This window comes from Trichechus manatus, unplaced genomic scaffold (assembly GCF_000243295.1).
Source record: "Trichechus manatus latirostris isolate Lorelei unplaced genomic scaffold, TriManLat1.0 scaffold00062, whole genome shotgun sequence".
NCBI classification, from domain to species: Eukaryota; Metazoa; Chordata; class Mammalia; order Sirenia; family Trichechidae; genus Trichechus; species Trichechus manatus.
In genome coordinates, this window is record NW_004443998.1 from 5,816,083 (window position 1) to 5,834,012 (window position 17,930).

A 17,930-nucleotide genomic window follows, 5' to 3' on the forward strand; every position below is an offset into this window, starting at 1 on the left:
TCTAGGAACTACTCATTCCTGTGGCCTTAATCCCAAAATATATAATTTCAGTCCACTTCCTGTGAGCTTTCAACTCATATAACCAGTTGCCTTCCGGGCATTTCCATTTGTATGTTTCATAGGCTCCTCAAACTCTACATGTAAAAATTAAACACATTAACTCAATGTCCCCCAAAAACTGTTCCTCCTCACACAGTAGTCATTCAAATCTTAAATCCAGGAGTCATCTGACATTTCCTTCTAATTTTCCACATGCAAAGAATTACCAAATCTTGGCAATTTTATCCCCTAGTATCTCTTAATTCCACTCCTTTCCATCTCCAACGTCCTGCCGTCCCATCTTGCCTCCTTTACATCACAGTCTTTTAACAAGAATCCCTCCATCCACTCTTGCTTCCTCCATACTCTTCTCCGCAAAGCAGCCAGAGTAATCACTCCCTTACTTAAAATGTACTGTTGTTCTTTGAAGGAAGCCCAGACTTCTTTTTGCGTCACATAAGGTCCTCTATGATCAGCCTCTTTTCTACCTGTTGGAGTTCACCATCAGTCTTTAAGTTTCACTGTAGCTTTCTCAGTTCGCCAACGCTCCATCATCTCTACTCACACTCACTGTTCCAGCTGTAACACTCTCTCCCCTCGCCATTAGCCCAGCTAAAGTCTACCATGGACTTCCAGAAGAATGAACAAATCTGGCTTGGAAGTATAGCCAGAATGCTCCTCAGAAGTCAGGATGGCAAGACTTTGTCTCATGTACTTTGGACATGCTATCAGGAGGGACCAGTCCCTAGAGAAGGACTCATACTTGGTAAGGTAGAGCGTTAGTGTAAAAGAGGAAGACCCTCAGTGAGATGGACTGACACAGTGGCTGCAACAACGGGCTCAAACATACCTACTACAGTATTGTGAGGATGGCAGAGGACCCGGCAACCTTTCACTAGATATACTCGTTCTGTTATACATAGAGTTGCTTTGAGATGGAATCCACTCAATGGGAAGCTAACAACAACAACAAAGTCTCCTTATCTCAAAAAAACATTGTTTAACCCCTCATTTTTTAGGGAGGGCTTACTTGACTCCAAAATCAAATTCTTCCATATAAGATCTCATGACACATAATATTTTCCTTTCATAACTCACTGCTCTGAAAAAATTTCTGTATCTGTTAGCTTCCCCTGAAGACTATAAGCAAATGAAAACTGATACTGTACTTGCCTTGTTCAGTGAGTATCCCCAGCACCTTTAAATCAGTTAAATGTATAAAGGAACTAGATGCCTCCTGGTGAACATCCAAGTCTGTGTGGCCAGGTCGCTTGATTGTTTAAGAACAGGTTGCCCAAGATACTCAGCCACCTGGTCAAAAAAACAGTATATGGTTTTATAGAACATCCAAAACAAACCAACAAAAAACCCACTGCCGTCGAGTTGATTCTGACTCATAGTGACCCTATAGGACGGAGTAGAACTGCCCCATAGGGTTTCCAAGGAGGGGCTGGTGGATTAGAACTGCTGACCTTTTGTTGACCAGCCGAGCTCTTAACCACTGCGCCACCAGGGCTACTTTATAGAACAGAGGAGTCTTCAGCTGTTTAAGTATTCTGCACTGAAGTCGAGTAGACACCCTCATTTTAAGCTATTGAAAAAATTAGTGATTCGTGACCATCCTTTAAAAGGGGCAGGAACATTTTAAAACTTAATTATATATACGAAACAGGTGCCAGACTATTTTCAGGATGTAGCAATGATGGTGAGGATGGCGAAGGACCGGGCACTGTTTCTTTCTGTTGTACATAGGGTCGCTGTGAGTCAGAACCGACTCTATGGCACCTAACAAGTTACTAAAAAATAAAAAAATTAGGTGTGACGGGCTCATTTTATCTGTTTATAGATTTAGAGGAGACAATGCACTGACCCTCAGGTTCTTTGTTTTAATCCATGTTTACTACTCAGGGCCTATGTGAAAGTAAACTGTATTTTACTAAGAGGAATCAGAAAGCAAAACTCAAACCCCATTCGCTACTTGCAGGGCGTAGGGAAAGACAACCTGCGAGCCTTTTGCTCGCTGTCCCTCCAGAGACGTGAACAAGAACAACCGAGAGCACCTGAGACAGACTCCGCTCGAACCGCCGCCCGGCATTCGTCACAGACACACCGTGACGTCACCGGAAACGACTGCTTGTGACGCTCGACGGCCCTCCTCCTCGCGCGGGGCGCCGGAAGCAAAACGGAAGTGGATGCGCACTGGCTTCCGGGCCCGGGCGCCATTTCTAGCGGTTGCGGATTCTCACGTGTGGTAATCTGCCCTGACAATGAGCTATGACTACCATCAGAGCTGGAGCCGCGATGGCTGTCCCCGCAACTCCGGCGGGGGCTTTGGAGGGAGTCGTGGAGGGGGCTACGGAGGGAGCCGAGGTTTTGGCGGCGGCGGAGGGGGTGGTCGAGGCGGCCGGGGCCGGCATCCCGGGCACCTGAAAGGCCGCCAGATCGGCTTGTGGTACGCGAGGTTGCAGGAGCAGAAGAACAAGGAGGCAGAGAGGCAGGAGGTAAGCAGAGACTCGATAATGGGGTGGGGGAGGGATGAGGCAGGAGGTCTTCTCCCTCCTGACGCCCCTACCTTTTTCCTTTTATTTCTTAACTTGGTTTTGTTTCTTAACTGATGTATGTGCTTTATAAAGCGTAAATCTAATATTCTAAAGCTTCCGGTAGCGAATGCCTTGGCACTTAACGTTAGCCTTGAGCATCTGACGTGAGCGGTCGGGATTTGTGAGGGCTGAGGGCACACTTTGCGTAAAGGACTGGACTACGGACAAGATAAATGTTCAGATTCCAACCGAAGTTAACGTTACTGGGTGTCATTGTGTCTTCCCTTTCCTATGGAATCATTAGTGTACTTTTTTTTTTTTTTTAAGCGCTTTGCCTGGTGAACTAAAAAATAGCGACTTTCTACGTTAGAGAAGGGTTTGTGGTGAACAGAAGTAGTCAGGCACTGTTTGGAATGTAGGTAGTTCAGAAAAACATTCCAGCTTTCATTGTTAGAATTCCCCCGCAAGTCCACGTTGGGGTCGGGTGTTTTCTCTTGATTAGCAGCTCCTCTTTGAGGAGGAAGCTTAGAATCTTAGAAGTGGAAGAAACTTCAGAAGATCATTTGGCTTAGTCTCTGTCTTCAGGTTGGTGATTTTTTTTGTCGGTTTTGAAAATCTGTAGTAAAGGAAAACTAAAGTTCCCTGAGTGACCCATTCTAATAAAGTTATTTATTTAAAAACACTGTTAATAATAGATAACAGTAATTAAATCATCTCCATAGGCGTCTGTTTTTAAAAACCGTTCCATTTCTTTTTCTTTTATTCATGTCATTTTCATTGAAGTGTTTTGGATCTTATCTATTTATCTTCACAACTTATGTTTTTCTTTTTTTTTTTTTTTTTAAAAAAAAAAGCTATTTCTTTGGCAGCCCATAATTAACTTGTTCAGTGGTTTAAATTTAAAAAAAAAAAAAGGAGAAGCACATTCAGGTCATCTTGGAAGAATAATTGAATCGTAACTATAACACAGCAACTTTCTAAGAACTCTCATCAAATTAGCAAAGTTTATTTACTACATGTTTCAAACAAGGTGTTGTGCATGTTGCTAGGAGGATCTGAAGAAATAAGAGACTCGGAGCTTACAGTCTAGGGAAAATAAGACCTGAACAGGTGAAAAGTTAAATAAGTCAGGAAATATTTTTCCTTATTATTTCCACGTGAAGGGAATAGCCGGTTGTGCAGTGGATCTTTATGGATGGAACTCGTGATTTCCACCCCCATTCCTTAAACTTCCATCTTAATAGATGTTACTGCTATGTATTCACTTGCCAAGGCCGAAATGGGATTCATCCTTGATTCTTCTCTTTCACTTCTACCCAGTTCATCAGCAAATGTGCTGTGTCTGCCTTCGTAGTATATACCAAGTCCAACCACTTATCTCCACAGCAATTGCTGTAGATCACGCCGCTGTCCTGTCTGCAGCCTCCTACCTGGTCCTCTAGCTTCCACCTCTCCCCCTTAAGCCTGTCCTCTGTAGAGCCACCCATGGTGAGCTTTTAAAAGCGAAAGCCAGATCATCTCCTTCCCCAGTTCACAGCGCTGCAAATTCAAACTGTCATGGATTACAGGAACTTGTGTGATCTGGAACGTTGCTCCTCTTCTGCCACGCTCTTCACCTTGCTCCCTCGTTTCTAGCTGTGCTGGCCTTGCTTTTCCTTTAATTCCCCAAAGTTAAATTTCTGCCTTAGAGTTTTTATTTTTGCTACTGTTCGGCCTGGAATGCTGTTCTCTCGAATCTTTGTACATCTCACTCCTTCAAATCATTCAGCTTCTATAGATGCTACTTCCTTGAGAGGCTTTGCTTGGCCACCTTGTCTTTAATATTCAATTGCACACTATTATCATTTCTTAATTCTTTACCTTTCATTACATTTAAAAAAAAATTTTGTTGTTGTTCTTTAGATGAAGGTTTACAGAGCATAGTAGTTTCTCATTAAACAATACGCAGGTTGTTTTGTGACATTGGTTACCAGCCCCACAGCATGTCAACGCTTTCCCCTTCTTGACCTTGGGTTCCCCATTACCAGTTTTCCTGTCCCCTCCTGCCTTCTCATCCCTGACCCTGGGCTGGTGTGCCCATTTAGTCTTATTTTGTTTTATGGGCCTGTCTAATCTTTGGCTGAAGGGTGAACCTCAAGAGTGATTTCATTATTGAGCTATAAGGGTGTCCAGAGGTACTTTTCATTACATTTATCAGGTAGCTGAAATGTTATTTGTGTACCTTGTTTATTTTTCTGTCTCCCTCATTGAGACTGTGTTCCAAGAGAGCAGGGAGGTTGTCTTGCTTACTCTTGTATTCCTAGCACCTAGAACAGTGCCTGGAACATTACTTGGCAGGCTGTAATCATTTGTGTGTGAATTCACATGAAAAGAAAACTATGGATGAGAGGGGCTTGAACTGGACCTTGATGGAGGCCGGTATTTAGTAGGATAACACATAATAGTGCTAATAATAGCAAGTGCTTATATAGAGTTTACCGTGTGCCAAGCATTGTTCTGTTAACTCGTAATTCTCACGACAACCTGTGAGTTCATAAGTAATGTTTCTGTTTTATGGATGAGGAAACTTAGGTTGCAGAAAGGTTAAGTATTAGTAGCAAACCTAGGTTGGCAACCTGGTTTCGGCCTCCATGCTTTTAAGTACTGCCAGGCTGCCCAGTGATGAGGGGAGAAGAATGTTTAGGATAGGAAATGACAAAGATGTGAAAATGCAGAAGTCTCTTCAATTTTTCATTCCTGCAGTCATTTCCTTAGGACAGATGAATATACACACTGTGTATACCTGACACCAAAGTTTCATAAAATAATATGTAACTACATGCAAATTAGGAACCCTGGTGGCACAGTGGTTTAAGCATTTGGCCGCTAACCAAAAGATCGGCAGCTTGAATCCACCAACTGCTGCTTGGCAACCTTCGGTAGGGCAGTTCTACTCTGTTCTGTAGGGTCACTGTAAGTCGGAATCCGCTCAGTGGGTTTGGTTTTTGTTTTACGTGCAAGCTGCTGTGAGGTTTTTTTTTTTAATTTTTTTAATACTTTCCTGGTGTCGTTTAAATTCTAGTTATGGTCCTCTAATATAATTCAAGCAGCAATTGGCAAAGCCTTCGGTTCGAAAAATAATCAGGGCCTTGGAAGTTCATGAGCATTTCCCTACAAACACCCATTAAAATATTTTAAGCCAGGAAGGATGTGGTCAGATTTGTATTTAAATTCACTTTGGTAGCAGCATAGGGAATGGTTTGAAAACAGGCAATTTTGGGAGAAGGAGTCCAGTTCAACAACTGTTGTAGTTAGGTGAGAAATGATGGCTTCAATTAGGACTTTGGCATTGGAGATGAAGAGAAGTAGACAGATTAAAGTGATTGAGGAGATAGACTCAAAGGATTTGGTGATTGATTTTTATCTGGAGGGGAAGAGAAAGCAAGTGTTAATGACTAAGACAGCTATGACTAAGGAGCAGGTTTGATGGAGTAAGATGATGAGCTAAGCTAAGGATGCTTATGAGTTTGACATTGTTATACGGTGTGCAAGTGGGGATTTCCAGGAGATAGAGGGTCCTGTGGATTTGAACCTAGAGAAGTCTAGACTGGTGGTGAACATTGGGTAGTCATGGCTCTATGGATGGCAGTTGAGGTACAGAAGTGAACATTGAGAAGAGGAGTGGGCCCAGGCCTGAATTCCATAGACCAGTGCTTCGCAAACTTGAATGGGCATAGGAATCACCTGGTATCTTGTTAAAATGTAAGACTGAGGAGGAGCCAGAGACTGCTTTTCTAACAGGTTCTCATGTGATGCCAGTGCTGAGTAGCAAGGCTGTAAAATGTAGAACGCAAAAATTTAAGGGACAGAGGAAGAGGTTTCAAAAGTATCTAGGAAGGAGCAACTGGAGAAGAGGAAAATAAGGGGATGGTTGTTGGTTTGGAATCCAGGAGTAGTGTGTAAGGGGGGAAAAATATAAAAAAGTAATCAGTAGTGGCAAATGCTGCACAGATATCAGGTAAGATAAGAGCTGAGAATGTCTGGAGTTCAACAGCAGGGTCATCAGTGACCTTGATGAAAGTCCTTTCTGTAGATCTTTGTTGCTGTTGTGGTCCAGTTGACTTCAGCTCATGGCAAACCATGTGTGCAGAGTAGAACTGCTTCACAGAGTTTTCAAGGCTGTGACCTTTAGGAAGCAGATCGCCAGGCCTGTCTTCCGAGACACCTCTGGGTGGGTTCAAACTGCCAACTTTTTGGTTAGTAGTCGAGCGCTTGACAGTTTGCACTACCCAATAACTCCTTTCTTTGGATTGGAGGAAGTAAAAACCAGATTACAGTGGGTTGGGGAGTGAAGGAAAGAAAGGAAAATGGAGCAGGTTTTCACTATGGGTTGCTTGGGGGGAAAAGTGAAAACTGCTTCTCTGAAGACTTAGTAGTTCATGGTGGATCTTAAACTAGTGGTCATTTTACCCACTGCTAGTTGCTTTCTTCAGTCTTCTTACCCAGCTCCTGCTTTCTCCCCACCCTCTTCAAACAACAGCCTTGAATGACATTCCTAACCACCTGGTTGCTAGAGCCGATAGTATTTCCTCCCCACTCACCCTTAGTTATGTCTCGCTGCAATTTTACGCTCCTGACTTAACTTCCTTTTTTAAAATTCTTTTTCTAACTGGGGTGACTTGTTACTCTTTATTTGTATTCTCTTGATTCCTGTCTGAGGAGCCCTGGTGGCACAGTGGTTAAAGCAATCGACTGCTAGCCTAAAGGTCGTGGGTTTGAACCCACCAGCCACTCCTTGGGAGAAAGATGCGGCAGTCTGCTTCCATAGAGATTTTACAGCCTTGGAAACCCTGTGGGGTTGCTGTGAGTCGGAATCAACGTGACAGCAGTGGGGGCTTGCTCTGATTGTTGCTTTTTAATTGTTTCTCTGACTTGGTTGCCTGCCTTTGGCCCCACAGGCAGGACTTTGTTAGGTTCACGCCTCATCTCTGGGGGTGGTGGTTTTTTCAGCTAAGGGAGCTCATTTATCCCTGTGATTTTCACTCCTCCTTCCTCTTTGCAGAACATTCCAAAACTTCTGTTATCAACTCTGAAAACAGTATCTCCTGAGATCAACTTCCTTATTTCCATCTGGGTGGAGCAGTCAGGTGCCCTGGTGGCACAGTGGTTAAAGTGCTCTGCTGCCAGCCAAAAGGTTGTGGGTTCAAACCCACCAGCCGCTCCGAGGGAGAAAGATGTGGCAGTCTGCTTCTGTAAAGATTTTCAGCCTTGGAAACCCTGTGGACAGTTCTGCTTTGTCCTGTAAGGTCTCTGTGAGTTGGAATCGACTCAACAGCAGTGGGTTTTTGGCACACAGTTTGCACTTGGCTACTAACTGAAAGGCTGACGACAGTTCAACCCTCCCAGTGGCCCTGCAAAAGAAAGGCCTGGCAATCTGCTTCCATAAAGATTACAGCCAAGAAAACCCTATGGAACAGTTCTGCTCTAGCACGTAGGGTTGCCATGAGTCGGACTTGACTCTGCAGCAGTGGGTTTGTTTTTGTGTTTTAATAATGATTAGTCACGAAATCCCACCATTGTTCTTAGCTGTGTATAATCCAAAGTCAGCATTCGAGTTTGACCTCTGCCGCTACTCTTAGACCCAAAACGCACACTGTCACAAAGCAGCCTCCGAATGAGTAATGTTACTATTGTTCTCTCAGCACCCAGCCTGGAAATTGGAACAGTTGTCCCTGATGTGTTCTCTTGCTCTCCTCCCCTCCCCCTTCAAGTAGCCATCACATCCTAGGGTTTCTTTACTCAGGATTTCTAACTTTTCGTCCTTCTCATTTATTCTGTCGCCCTCCTGCCCCTTAATTCTTTACCTAAGGGTCTTAGTTGTCAGCACCCCTCAGGTGTTCCCAGTTGCCTGTGGATTGATATGCACATTATTAAGCCTGCTTTGAAAGAACCCCAGGTACTTTGTAGGCTCATAGATTTCTGAAGAATCTGTTTTTAAATTTGCCATTTCTAAAAACAAAAGTCTTTTAAAAATACTGATTTTGACATTCATTCTTGTTTACCTCGGCCTGTAACTGTGTTCCCTAGGTATATATTTAAGGTTTCTAAATTTCCTTATTTTTCGTTCTCTGAATCAGCTGAGCCATTTGCCACATTGCTCACCGTCTCCATGAAGTGCTGGTCGTTTTTATCTCCTCCCTCTGAGCTCAGCCTTCTCTTCCCAGGTCTCCCTTTTAGTGTAAGATCTTCAGTGTAAATGCTCATCACAATCAAAGTATTTACAGTTTCCAACTTTAGTTTTTTTTCTTTTTAACAGAATAGTTGGGTTTTAGTAATTTTTAACTGTGAGTCTCTTTAAAAATCTAAGACAGAAAATTTTATAATCAGTGTGTGAGGGTAGGAGGTAGGAGAACCAGAGTTTTAAGATGGGAGTGAATATGCTTTTTTTGCCAATTGGAGCTGATTTATTTATTTATTTTTTATTGTGCTTTAGGTGAAAGTTAACAGCTAAAGTTAATTTCTCATTCAGAAATTTATACACATGTTGTTTTGTGACTTTGGTTGTAATCCCCACATTGGGGCAGCAGGCTCCCCCTTTCCACCCCGGGATTCCCTGTGTCCATTCATCCGGTTCCTGTCCCTTCCTGCCTTCTTATCCTGGTTTTGGACAGGTGCTGCCCATTTGGTCTCGTATACTTGATTGAACTAAAAAGGACTTTCCTCACATGTGTTGTTGTTTATTTCATAAGCCTGTCTAATCTTTGTCTGAAAAGTGGGCTTCGGCAATGGTTTCAATTCTGGGTTGAACAGAGTGTCTGGGGGCCGTAGTTTCGAGGGTTCCTCCAGTCTCTGTCAGACCATGAAGTTTGTTTTTTTTTTCATGAATTTGAATTCTGTTCTACATTTTTCTCCTGCTCTGTCCAGGACTGTGCTGTGTTCCCTGGCAGGGTGGTCATTGGTGGTAGCTGGACACCATCTAGTTCTTCTGGTCTCAGGCTGGTGGAGTCTGGTTCAATTGGTCCTTTAGCCCTTTGGGCTAATATCTTCCTTGTGTCTTTGGTTTTCTTCCTTCTCCCTTGCCCTGAGTGGGATGGACCAATAGAGGTATCTTAGATGGTTGATTAGAGCTAATTTCAATAGATGTGCTATAGAAAAAGATCTAGAAGGACATTTACGAAGCTATTAACATTAATTAGGTCAAGCACGTAGGATTAGACTACAGGGCAAGTGTGGGGTAACTAAGTTTTTAAAATATTTTTTGTTGATCATATGTTACTTTGCTTTTATTTATTTTTAGTTATCAGGTAATAATTTTGCACATACTTTCTTATGTTGATAATTTTTTTTTTTCGTTTCCCCAAAAGAGAGCTGTAGTACACATGGATGAACATCGAGAAGAACAAATTGTGCAGCTGCTGAATTCTGTCCAAGCTAAGAATGATAAAGATTCAGAAGCACAGATATCCTGGTTTGCTCCTGAGGATCATGGGTAAAAATACATATGGATATGTATTCTTTTAAAGAATGGCCACTCTTCTCATGGTACTGTCTGGAAAAGAATAATGAAAGTAAAATAGGCTCTTTAATAAGTGAGATTTAGCCTTAAAGTAGTATTTTTTTTCCTTGTATAGATACAGCAGATTTGGTGAAAGATCAAAACATTGAACTGGTATATTCATTTCCAGGGGAAAGCTAAAGGATAGAAGTAGTCTGTCAGAATATGAGATTTATTATTTGTTGTTCCTCCTACCCATCATCTGTGTATTTCAGCAGCTCTTCTGTGGGAGGACCTGCAGGAGTTACATCACTGCAGTTGAGGAAGGCTGCAGGAACCACCTCATTTAGGGGGAAGTTAGCAGAGGTTTTTCAAGGATTGGGTAATGTGGCATCACATTTATAGCTTAGAAAGGATGACAGGAAGAAAATAAAGAAGTTGTGGAATTAGACCAGGCCCAGAAAATAATTGCTCTAGTAAGAGAAGAGAATAAAAGCTTTTGATGCTGGTTTGTTTTGGTTTCTTTTTTTGAAATGTTTAAAACAGTATGTTGATTTGTTTTGTTCCAGAGGTAGCTCTTTGTTTGACCTTTTTTATCTTTTATTTTGTCGAAATAGATATGGTACTGAAGTCCCTGCTGAGAACAGACCAAGCACAGAGAAGAAACTTGAGGGCCAGGAAAAGAAATTGATAAACCAAGAAAAAAGGACCTTTAGAAGCAGAGACAAATCATACACAGACCGAGATTCTGAGTACCTCCTGCAAGAAAATGAGCCAGATGTAACCTTAGACCAACAACTACTGGAAGATTTACAACGGAAGAAAACTGACCCTCGGTATATTGAAATGCAGGTAATGGGAAGCAAGATGTGGGAAAATTGCTTCTCGTTCTCTTCTTACACTTGATAAAAAATGTATTTAGACTTACAGGTAGTTGCATTGTGTAGATCCATGAGGCTCCTCACCAGGACATTCCATGTGGGAATGAAATTTTTTTTTCTTTTGAATAGCAGAGAAAAGCAGTGAAAATTAGGCAGAGCCTGCAGTCTGCCTCACTTGCCGCAGGTTTTGTGGTAACGAGAAGAAATGTCGGTACCTATGAAAAAAATGGCACTCTTGAGTTTAACTTTTCTAGGACAGTTTAGTGAGATGGCAGTAATTACTGAGTCAGACTCGTTGCTGATAAGTCAATTCCAACTCATGGCTAGTCTCTGAGTGGCAGAAATGGTTGCGCACTCAGCTATTGTTAACTGAAAGGTTGGCTGTTTGAGCCCACCCTGAGATGCCTTGGAGGAAAGACCTGGCAATCTGCTTCTAAAAGGTCACAAACATGAAAACCCTATGGAGCACAGTTCTATTCTGCAGTACGTGGGGTTTCCGTGAATTGTAAAGGTTCTTCCAGACCATTTAATTCCCTCCTTCCTTTTACAAATGATAATAAATGCCCCAAAAGTTAGGTGACATACTTATGTTCACCAACTTTGAAGATAGAACTATAACAAGAACTGAAATTCTCCAGTGCTTTCTTTCCATGCTAGGTTAGGTGATATTTTAAAGTACGTTGCAGTTAAAACACAAATTTAGATGCTTTCAGAGTGTCCTAGAGATAGATGTTCACTGTTGTTTTTTTTTTTAAAGAAGAAATATCGAGGAAATTCTCAGGGCCATATCTTTAATATACAAATAATGTACTGCAATTTTTGAGAAAGGCATAATATAAGGTCTTTTGTAGGAAAGAAAAGATCCATTGACTGTCACTAATGAAGGTTGGATTTCCTGATTAGAACGTGTGAGCTGAGGTTGACCAGAGGCCACTCTGTGTAGCTCTTTGATGCCTATTAAGTAAAAGTACGATTTGAGGATGTAGGAGATTTCAAGCATGATTTCAAGATGAATTAATTCAGAATATACTGGTTGAGAGAAAAGCTCCTTGAGCACGTAGGAACAGGAGAGTTAGCTACTGTCTGTTTGCTTTGTATGGAGGACAGAACTCAGATATTGATGATGGGTGATTGATTCAGTTCAGAACAGTTAGGAGAAGAAACGTGAAAACAATTAGCAGTCTTTCTGTGTGTAGGCATTGTTGTAAATGCTTTAAACATACTACATCATGTAAACCTTCAGCCACCCTTGTGTAAAAGACACTACTGTGTCTGTTACAGATGAGGAACAGAAGCTTAGGTTAAGTTGTCCTACCCAAGGTTGCACAGCTAGGAACAGAACCAGGTCTAAAATTCAGGTGTATTTAAGAGCTCAACTTCTTAATCCTTGCTAAAGTGGCACATCTTTTCTTGATATTACAACTTAACATTCATTTTCTGCTTACTAGATCCCAGTCATTTTGTTATGTTTTCTGAAGACTCATAAGACATTCTCTGTTCTCAGGCAGTTTATGATCTCATCTCATATCTCAGAAATTAGAGAGTAGAAGGTTTGTCCGTCTTGGGAAAGACTGTTGGATTGAAAATCTCTCTCTTCAGCATTATTTACATATGAAGAAAATAAATATTGTTAATGCCAGTTTCAACTGCAGTGGGGTCGCTTGTATACACTTAAATTACATGGTTACCTTTGACTGCAAAGGGTACTAATCTTTTTAGATGTCATTAAGAAATGGCTTTTAAATAATTTAAACATGGTTGTAGAAGAAATTATTAAGTGTAGTGACTTGTTGTTTCAAAGCACTAGAGTGTATTTACATTGTCACATTGATGCCTCTGTTTTCAGAATACCAGTGATAGTTACCATAACAAGTACGGCTACTGTTCTGAGTTTGCGTATCTTTGTCTTTTCAGTAAGGGGGTTTGGTTAAGACTGTGGCTTATTTTTTATGCCACTGAAGATTTACCATGTTAATTTAGAAATTGGAAGAAATCTTTTGGTATATGATGTATCTTAATTTTGGGATCAAAAGTACGGTTATACCCCTTGCTGTGGAGTCGATTGTGACTCAGCAACCCTACGGGACAGAGTGAACTGCCCCGTAGGGTTTCCACTGCTGTCATGTTTACCGGAGCAGACTGCCACATCTTTCCCACGAAGAGAGGCTGGTGGGTTCAAACTGCCAACCTTTTGGTTTTGGTTAACAGCCGAGCGCTTAACCACTGCACCACCAGGGCTCTTCATGGTTATCATGGTTCAGTATAAACCGTAGTACTGCTATTTATTGTTTGTAATTTTTATGTAGTGGGTATGAGATTCCATAAAAGTTTTCAGAATTAAAAAGAAGTCACGTAAATAAAAAGAATGCAGGAAAGAATTAGTCACTCCCTCTTAGTATTTTCAGTTGTAATCCACCAAAATTTTGTTCATTAGCCTGTATGTGTCAAACCACTACTTTTTTTTAATTCAGATTTTGCAGCAACACTGTGAGATAGATAAAACTTTTTAGGGATTCACACTTAGAGTTTGCCTTCACTAAGATCACAGTTCTTAAATGGCAGAGGTGGAGTTCAGTACCAGATGCTCTGCTGACTCCAGATACTTGTTTTGCGTTTTCTCTTACACTCAAAGCCAAGTGTCCTGAATCATCGTTGAATCTGCTCCAGTGTCTAATGCGTTAGCAACCGGTGAATTGATGGACACGTGAAAGAATGTCATATAGAAATCATATCTGAGATGGATATATGAGACAGACAGGAAAACACAGTGAAGTAATTTAGGGATTATAAGAATGCTATTAGAGGATAGATCCGATTTTATTTCACTGCCGTTAACTTTAAGGAATTGTCTCCATCTTGCTGGGTGTAAAATAATTCAATTTTCTAATGTTTCAAAAATAAAAAGGATTGATAAGCTGTTTTTTATACTTTTTTAAGTTGATATTTCACACAAGCCGTGCGATAATAAAAATACTTTTGGATTGTAGCATATTTACCTATGATGTGGTCTGATTACTGTGATTATAATTTGATTATGTTTCTTTTGTCAATTTCAGCATTTCCGGGAAAAGCTGCCTTCATATGGAATGCAAAAGGTAAAATATATATACACTGTTTGATTTGATTTGCAAAATACCTATTTAAAAAAAAAACTTAAACAAAGCTGTATATCAAGAAGAAATATAAATTAATGAACCTCCTCCTGAAGGTTATCATTGGAAGCGAGTTCTGTTGAATTCTTCGAGGATGAAAAGAAAAAATGGTCATGAAACAGTTTCCTGAAATTTTCTCATATTTATGTCGGTAGTAGAAATCTTAAGAATTTAAAAATAGAATTCTCACATAAGGGTTACTTTGGGTAAATTCCCTGCACTTAATTCGAGTCCAAACATTTTAACTTAAAACATTGAAGGACTGTGTGGTGTTCTAATTGGTTTATTATGCTTCATCACAGAATCACCCCATATAGAATAATATCATTACCCATCCCTCTTTATTCTCCCAATCTTACTTTATTTTTCTTTATTTTTCATAGCATTTGTTACTATCTGACATTATCTGTGTGCCTCCCCCTCCTAGGCCAATGTAAGTTTCATGAGGATGGTGTCTGTTGTGTTCACTTCTGTATCTGTTGAATAAAAGCAGTGCTTGGCATTCTATGGACACCCATGAAATGTTTGTTGAATAAATGAATCACATTCCACTTCTAAATATTTACCAGCTAAGTTTCATTGTTCAAATGTGGAAATTGTCCTGAAACGTGTTACAATGGAATGGGGAGTTTTTAAAAGGTAGCTTTTCAAGTTAAATTGTTTTATAGATTAAAATAAACCCCTCTGAAGTAGTAGAGTGGTTTTAATACAGTGGATATTTTTAATATTAAAAATACTAGTGTTTATCTAGAATTTTTAAGAAAGATCTTCCCCAAACAGGAGATTTTTCGTGTGCCTGAAGTTTACCCATTGGATTTAGGTATTTAAAAACTTATCTTTATTTTAATTATTTTTAGAGGAAATAATCTTGAAATAAATTATGCTATTTTTTGTTTTCTGAAACAGTGAATGAAACTTGTTCTGAGAGTATAGCCATATTTATGAATAGTGATATAGATCTGTAATGTCCTTAATGGTTATGTAAGTATCAGGGGGTTTAGCTCTGTACTCAGTGACCCCAGATGTCAACATTCTTTTAAATTAATGTGAATTCTTATACGTGGAACTAAATTCTTACCAGTCTCTTGTTCCTGTCAGGCTATTTTTCTTTAACAGTACCCTAGCTCTGTTCTTTTTAACTTGTTGCTACTTATCACGTGAACTGGTAGATCCAGATATCCAAACTGCCAGCATTGTATATATCATACTTTTAAAAGCATTAATATGTTTGTTAAAAATTATTATCTTACAGCTTGGTAGAACTTGGATTACTATGTTTTCAGACTTACTCAACGTTGTTTTTTACTTTATTTTCCCTTTTGAAATAGGAGTTGGTGAATCTGATTGCTAATCACCAGGTGACAGTAATAAGCGGTGAAACTGGTTGTGGAAAAACCACTCAGGTCACTCAGTTCATTTTGGATGATTATATCGAACGAGGAAAAGGATCTGCGTGCAGGATCGTGTGTACTCAGCCAAGAAGGATCAGTGCCATCTCAGTGAGTAGTTGGTCACTGTTTAAAATCCCCCTCCTTTATCTTTCATTCTCCTTTAGGTAGTCTCACTGTAACTTACTGGTTTTGAAGGTTTAGAGTAATTCTTAATTAGCCTTAGGATTTGTGACTATGAAAGCAAATATTTAGTTGAGAAATATTTGGAAGGAAAGGCTGAAAGAAGGATCCTTGGTGGTACAGTGGTTAAGCACTTGGCCGCTAACCAAAAGGTTGGCAGTTGGAACCCACCCAGTGGCTCCATGGGAAAAAGACCTGGTGATCTGCTTCCATAAAGTTTATAGCCAAGAAGACCCTATGGGGCAGATCTACTCTGTCATACAGGGTTGCTATGAGTCAGAATCGACTCGACGGCACCCAACAACAACCACAAATTGGAAAGATTGAGTGACCTCTGTCTGACAGATAATAGATGTTTAAATGTTTATGAGTTTAAGTAAACAATAAATCCGGGCAAGTTTCAGTATAAAACCAAAAGAATGAAAAATAATATTAGAGAATTGATTACAAGCTACAAATAATCTCTGTCATTAGATGCTGTTCAATATTATTTTCAGTTCACAGTGATCGTGTTTACCAGTACATAATAAGCACACTGAATGGTAGTGAAAGGTGAAAGTTTCGTGTATTTTTTTAAGTAATTTATTTTGTTGTTGACAATATGCACAGCAGAACACACACCAGTTCAGCGTTTTCTGCGTGTGCAGTTGGGTGACACTGATCACATCCTTCACGTTGTGCAGCCAGTCTTGCTTTCGTTTTAGCCTTGCTTGTTTTGGAAGCTACGTTTCTGATGGTCAATGATTTTTTAATGCAGCTTTTCAATAAGAGAAAATTTATCATGAAGAAAAACAAGACATTGTTTCAAGTTCATCTTGTTTGCTTTTTGATGTGATTTAGGCTATCTAATAATTCTTCATAAGTCCTAAGTTTGAAGAAGGCAAGCACAGATACACAGTTATGTACGTTTGTGTTTGTTACCAATAACGTCTTGTTTTTATCTTTGATTATATCATGTAGTTGAATATATGTTGTGTATTATTTAAAGAGGTTTGGGGTTTCTTGTAACACTCAGTGTGTAAAGAGGATTTATTTCCCATGTTATAAAATTCTGTACATAATTTTAAATAATGAAGATGCATGATTGTCTTTGGTTTTATGATAATACTTTGGTTTATTACATCTCTAAGTCATGTAGAATCTGTGTACAAGAACTGCATTTCCAATTACGGCACTATTTTGCGGGGAATATAGTACACATTTTAAGCTGTGGTTTCTAAGAAATACTGTAAACAAAGTAGAATAACGGTCTTCACCCTTTTTAAGAAAGATCATATTCCTTGAAATTGCATAAGATCAGATAGTGAAAAATAAATCACTTTGTCATAACACAATTATATAGCTAGATATAAAAAATCTGTACTTAAAATTTTTGCTTAGTAAGTTACCATATGTATTGACAATAGGAAGAAATGGTAACTATGTTTACTTTTGTGTATTTTTCCAAAATCTGTTGGAAGTTGAGTAGTTTAATGTAGTAAAAAGTGAAATAATGGTCTAAATCTCTGTATACTAGATATCCTGGTTGGAAAATTTTACTTCTGAGATTTATTTCTCTGAAATTAATCACATCATTTTCTGTTTCTTAGCTCATGTATCACTATCCTGTTCTGAGATGACTGTTGGTTTCTCTCAAGTACACAGATCAGTATTACAATAATTTTTCATCTGCCCAGAGCTCGTTTTTGGCAACCATAACTTTCACAGCACAACCAAGAACTAGGAATTATGCAACCCTGATCCTTACCAGGGCTTCAAACCAGTTATTTTCAGTTCGACTACATGCTGAGAATTTGCATTTCCACCCCAGATTTACTGAATCAGAATCTATAGTTTAACAGGATCCCCAGGTGATTCTTAGACTATTCTTACAAGAACCGAAAACAACTGGTTTGAAGCCCTGATCCTTACCCAGCAACAAACAAGAAAACAGCACGTATTCACCCTCAAGTTATAGTTATGACAAGTTAGACTGGGATTTCCAGTTGTTTCAGAAAAGATAAAAAGAGAGAACTTAATCAGGGCCTGCTATAGAAAGATGCTTTAAATTAGTGATGAAAGAAAATTTGTCCTTGAAGGACATACAAGAGGAAAAGGGAGCGTGAGAAGCAGGTAGCCTGCAGCTCCTTGTAAGGCACACACAGATTTAGATGGCTGGGATTTTAATATAGATCTGGGGAGGGGCGGTGTTAACTTGTCTGAAAACCCAGATTTTTACTGATGTTCAGGATATTTGTCCTAACGGAAAACTATTTTCATTGTAACCGTTTTAT

At 39.8% G+C, this 17,930-nt stretch overlaps 1 protein-coding gene across 1 annotated transcript in view; it reads left to right on the forward strand.

Moving 5' to 3' along the window:
• Positions 1-2,225: 2,225 nt before the first annotated feature.
• Positions 2,226-17,930, forward strand: part of DHX36 (DEAH-box helicase 36) — a 52,712-nt gene continuing 37,007 nt past the window's right edge. The window contains exons 1-5 of the mRNA XM_004379177.2: positions 2,226-2,540; positions 9,923-10,047; positions 10,671-10,905; positions 13,991-14,029; positions 15,415-15,585. Of these exons, the coding sequence (XP_004379234.1) occupies positions 2,307-2,540; positions 9,923-10,047; positions 10,671-10,905; positions 13,991-14,029; positions 15,415-15,585 (804 nt within the window). The 5' untranslated portion in view covers positions 2,226-2,306. The remainder of the gene's footprint in view (positions 2,541-9,922; positions 10,048-10,670; positions 10,906-13,990; positions 14,030-15,414; positions 15,586-17,930) is intronic.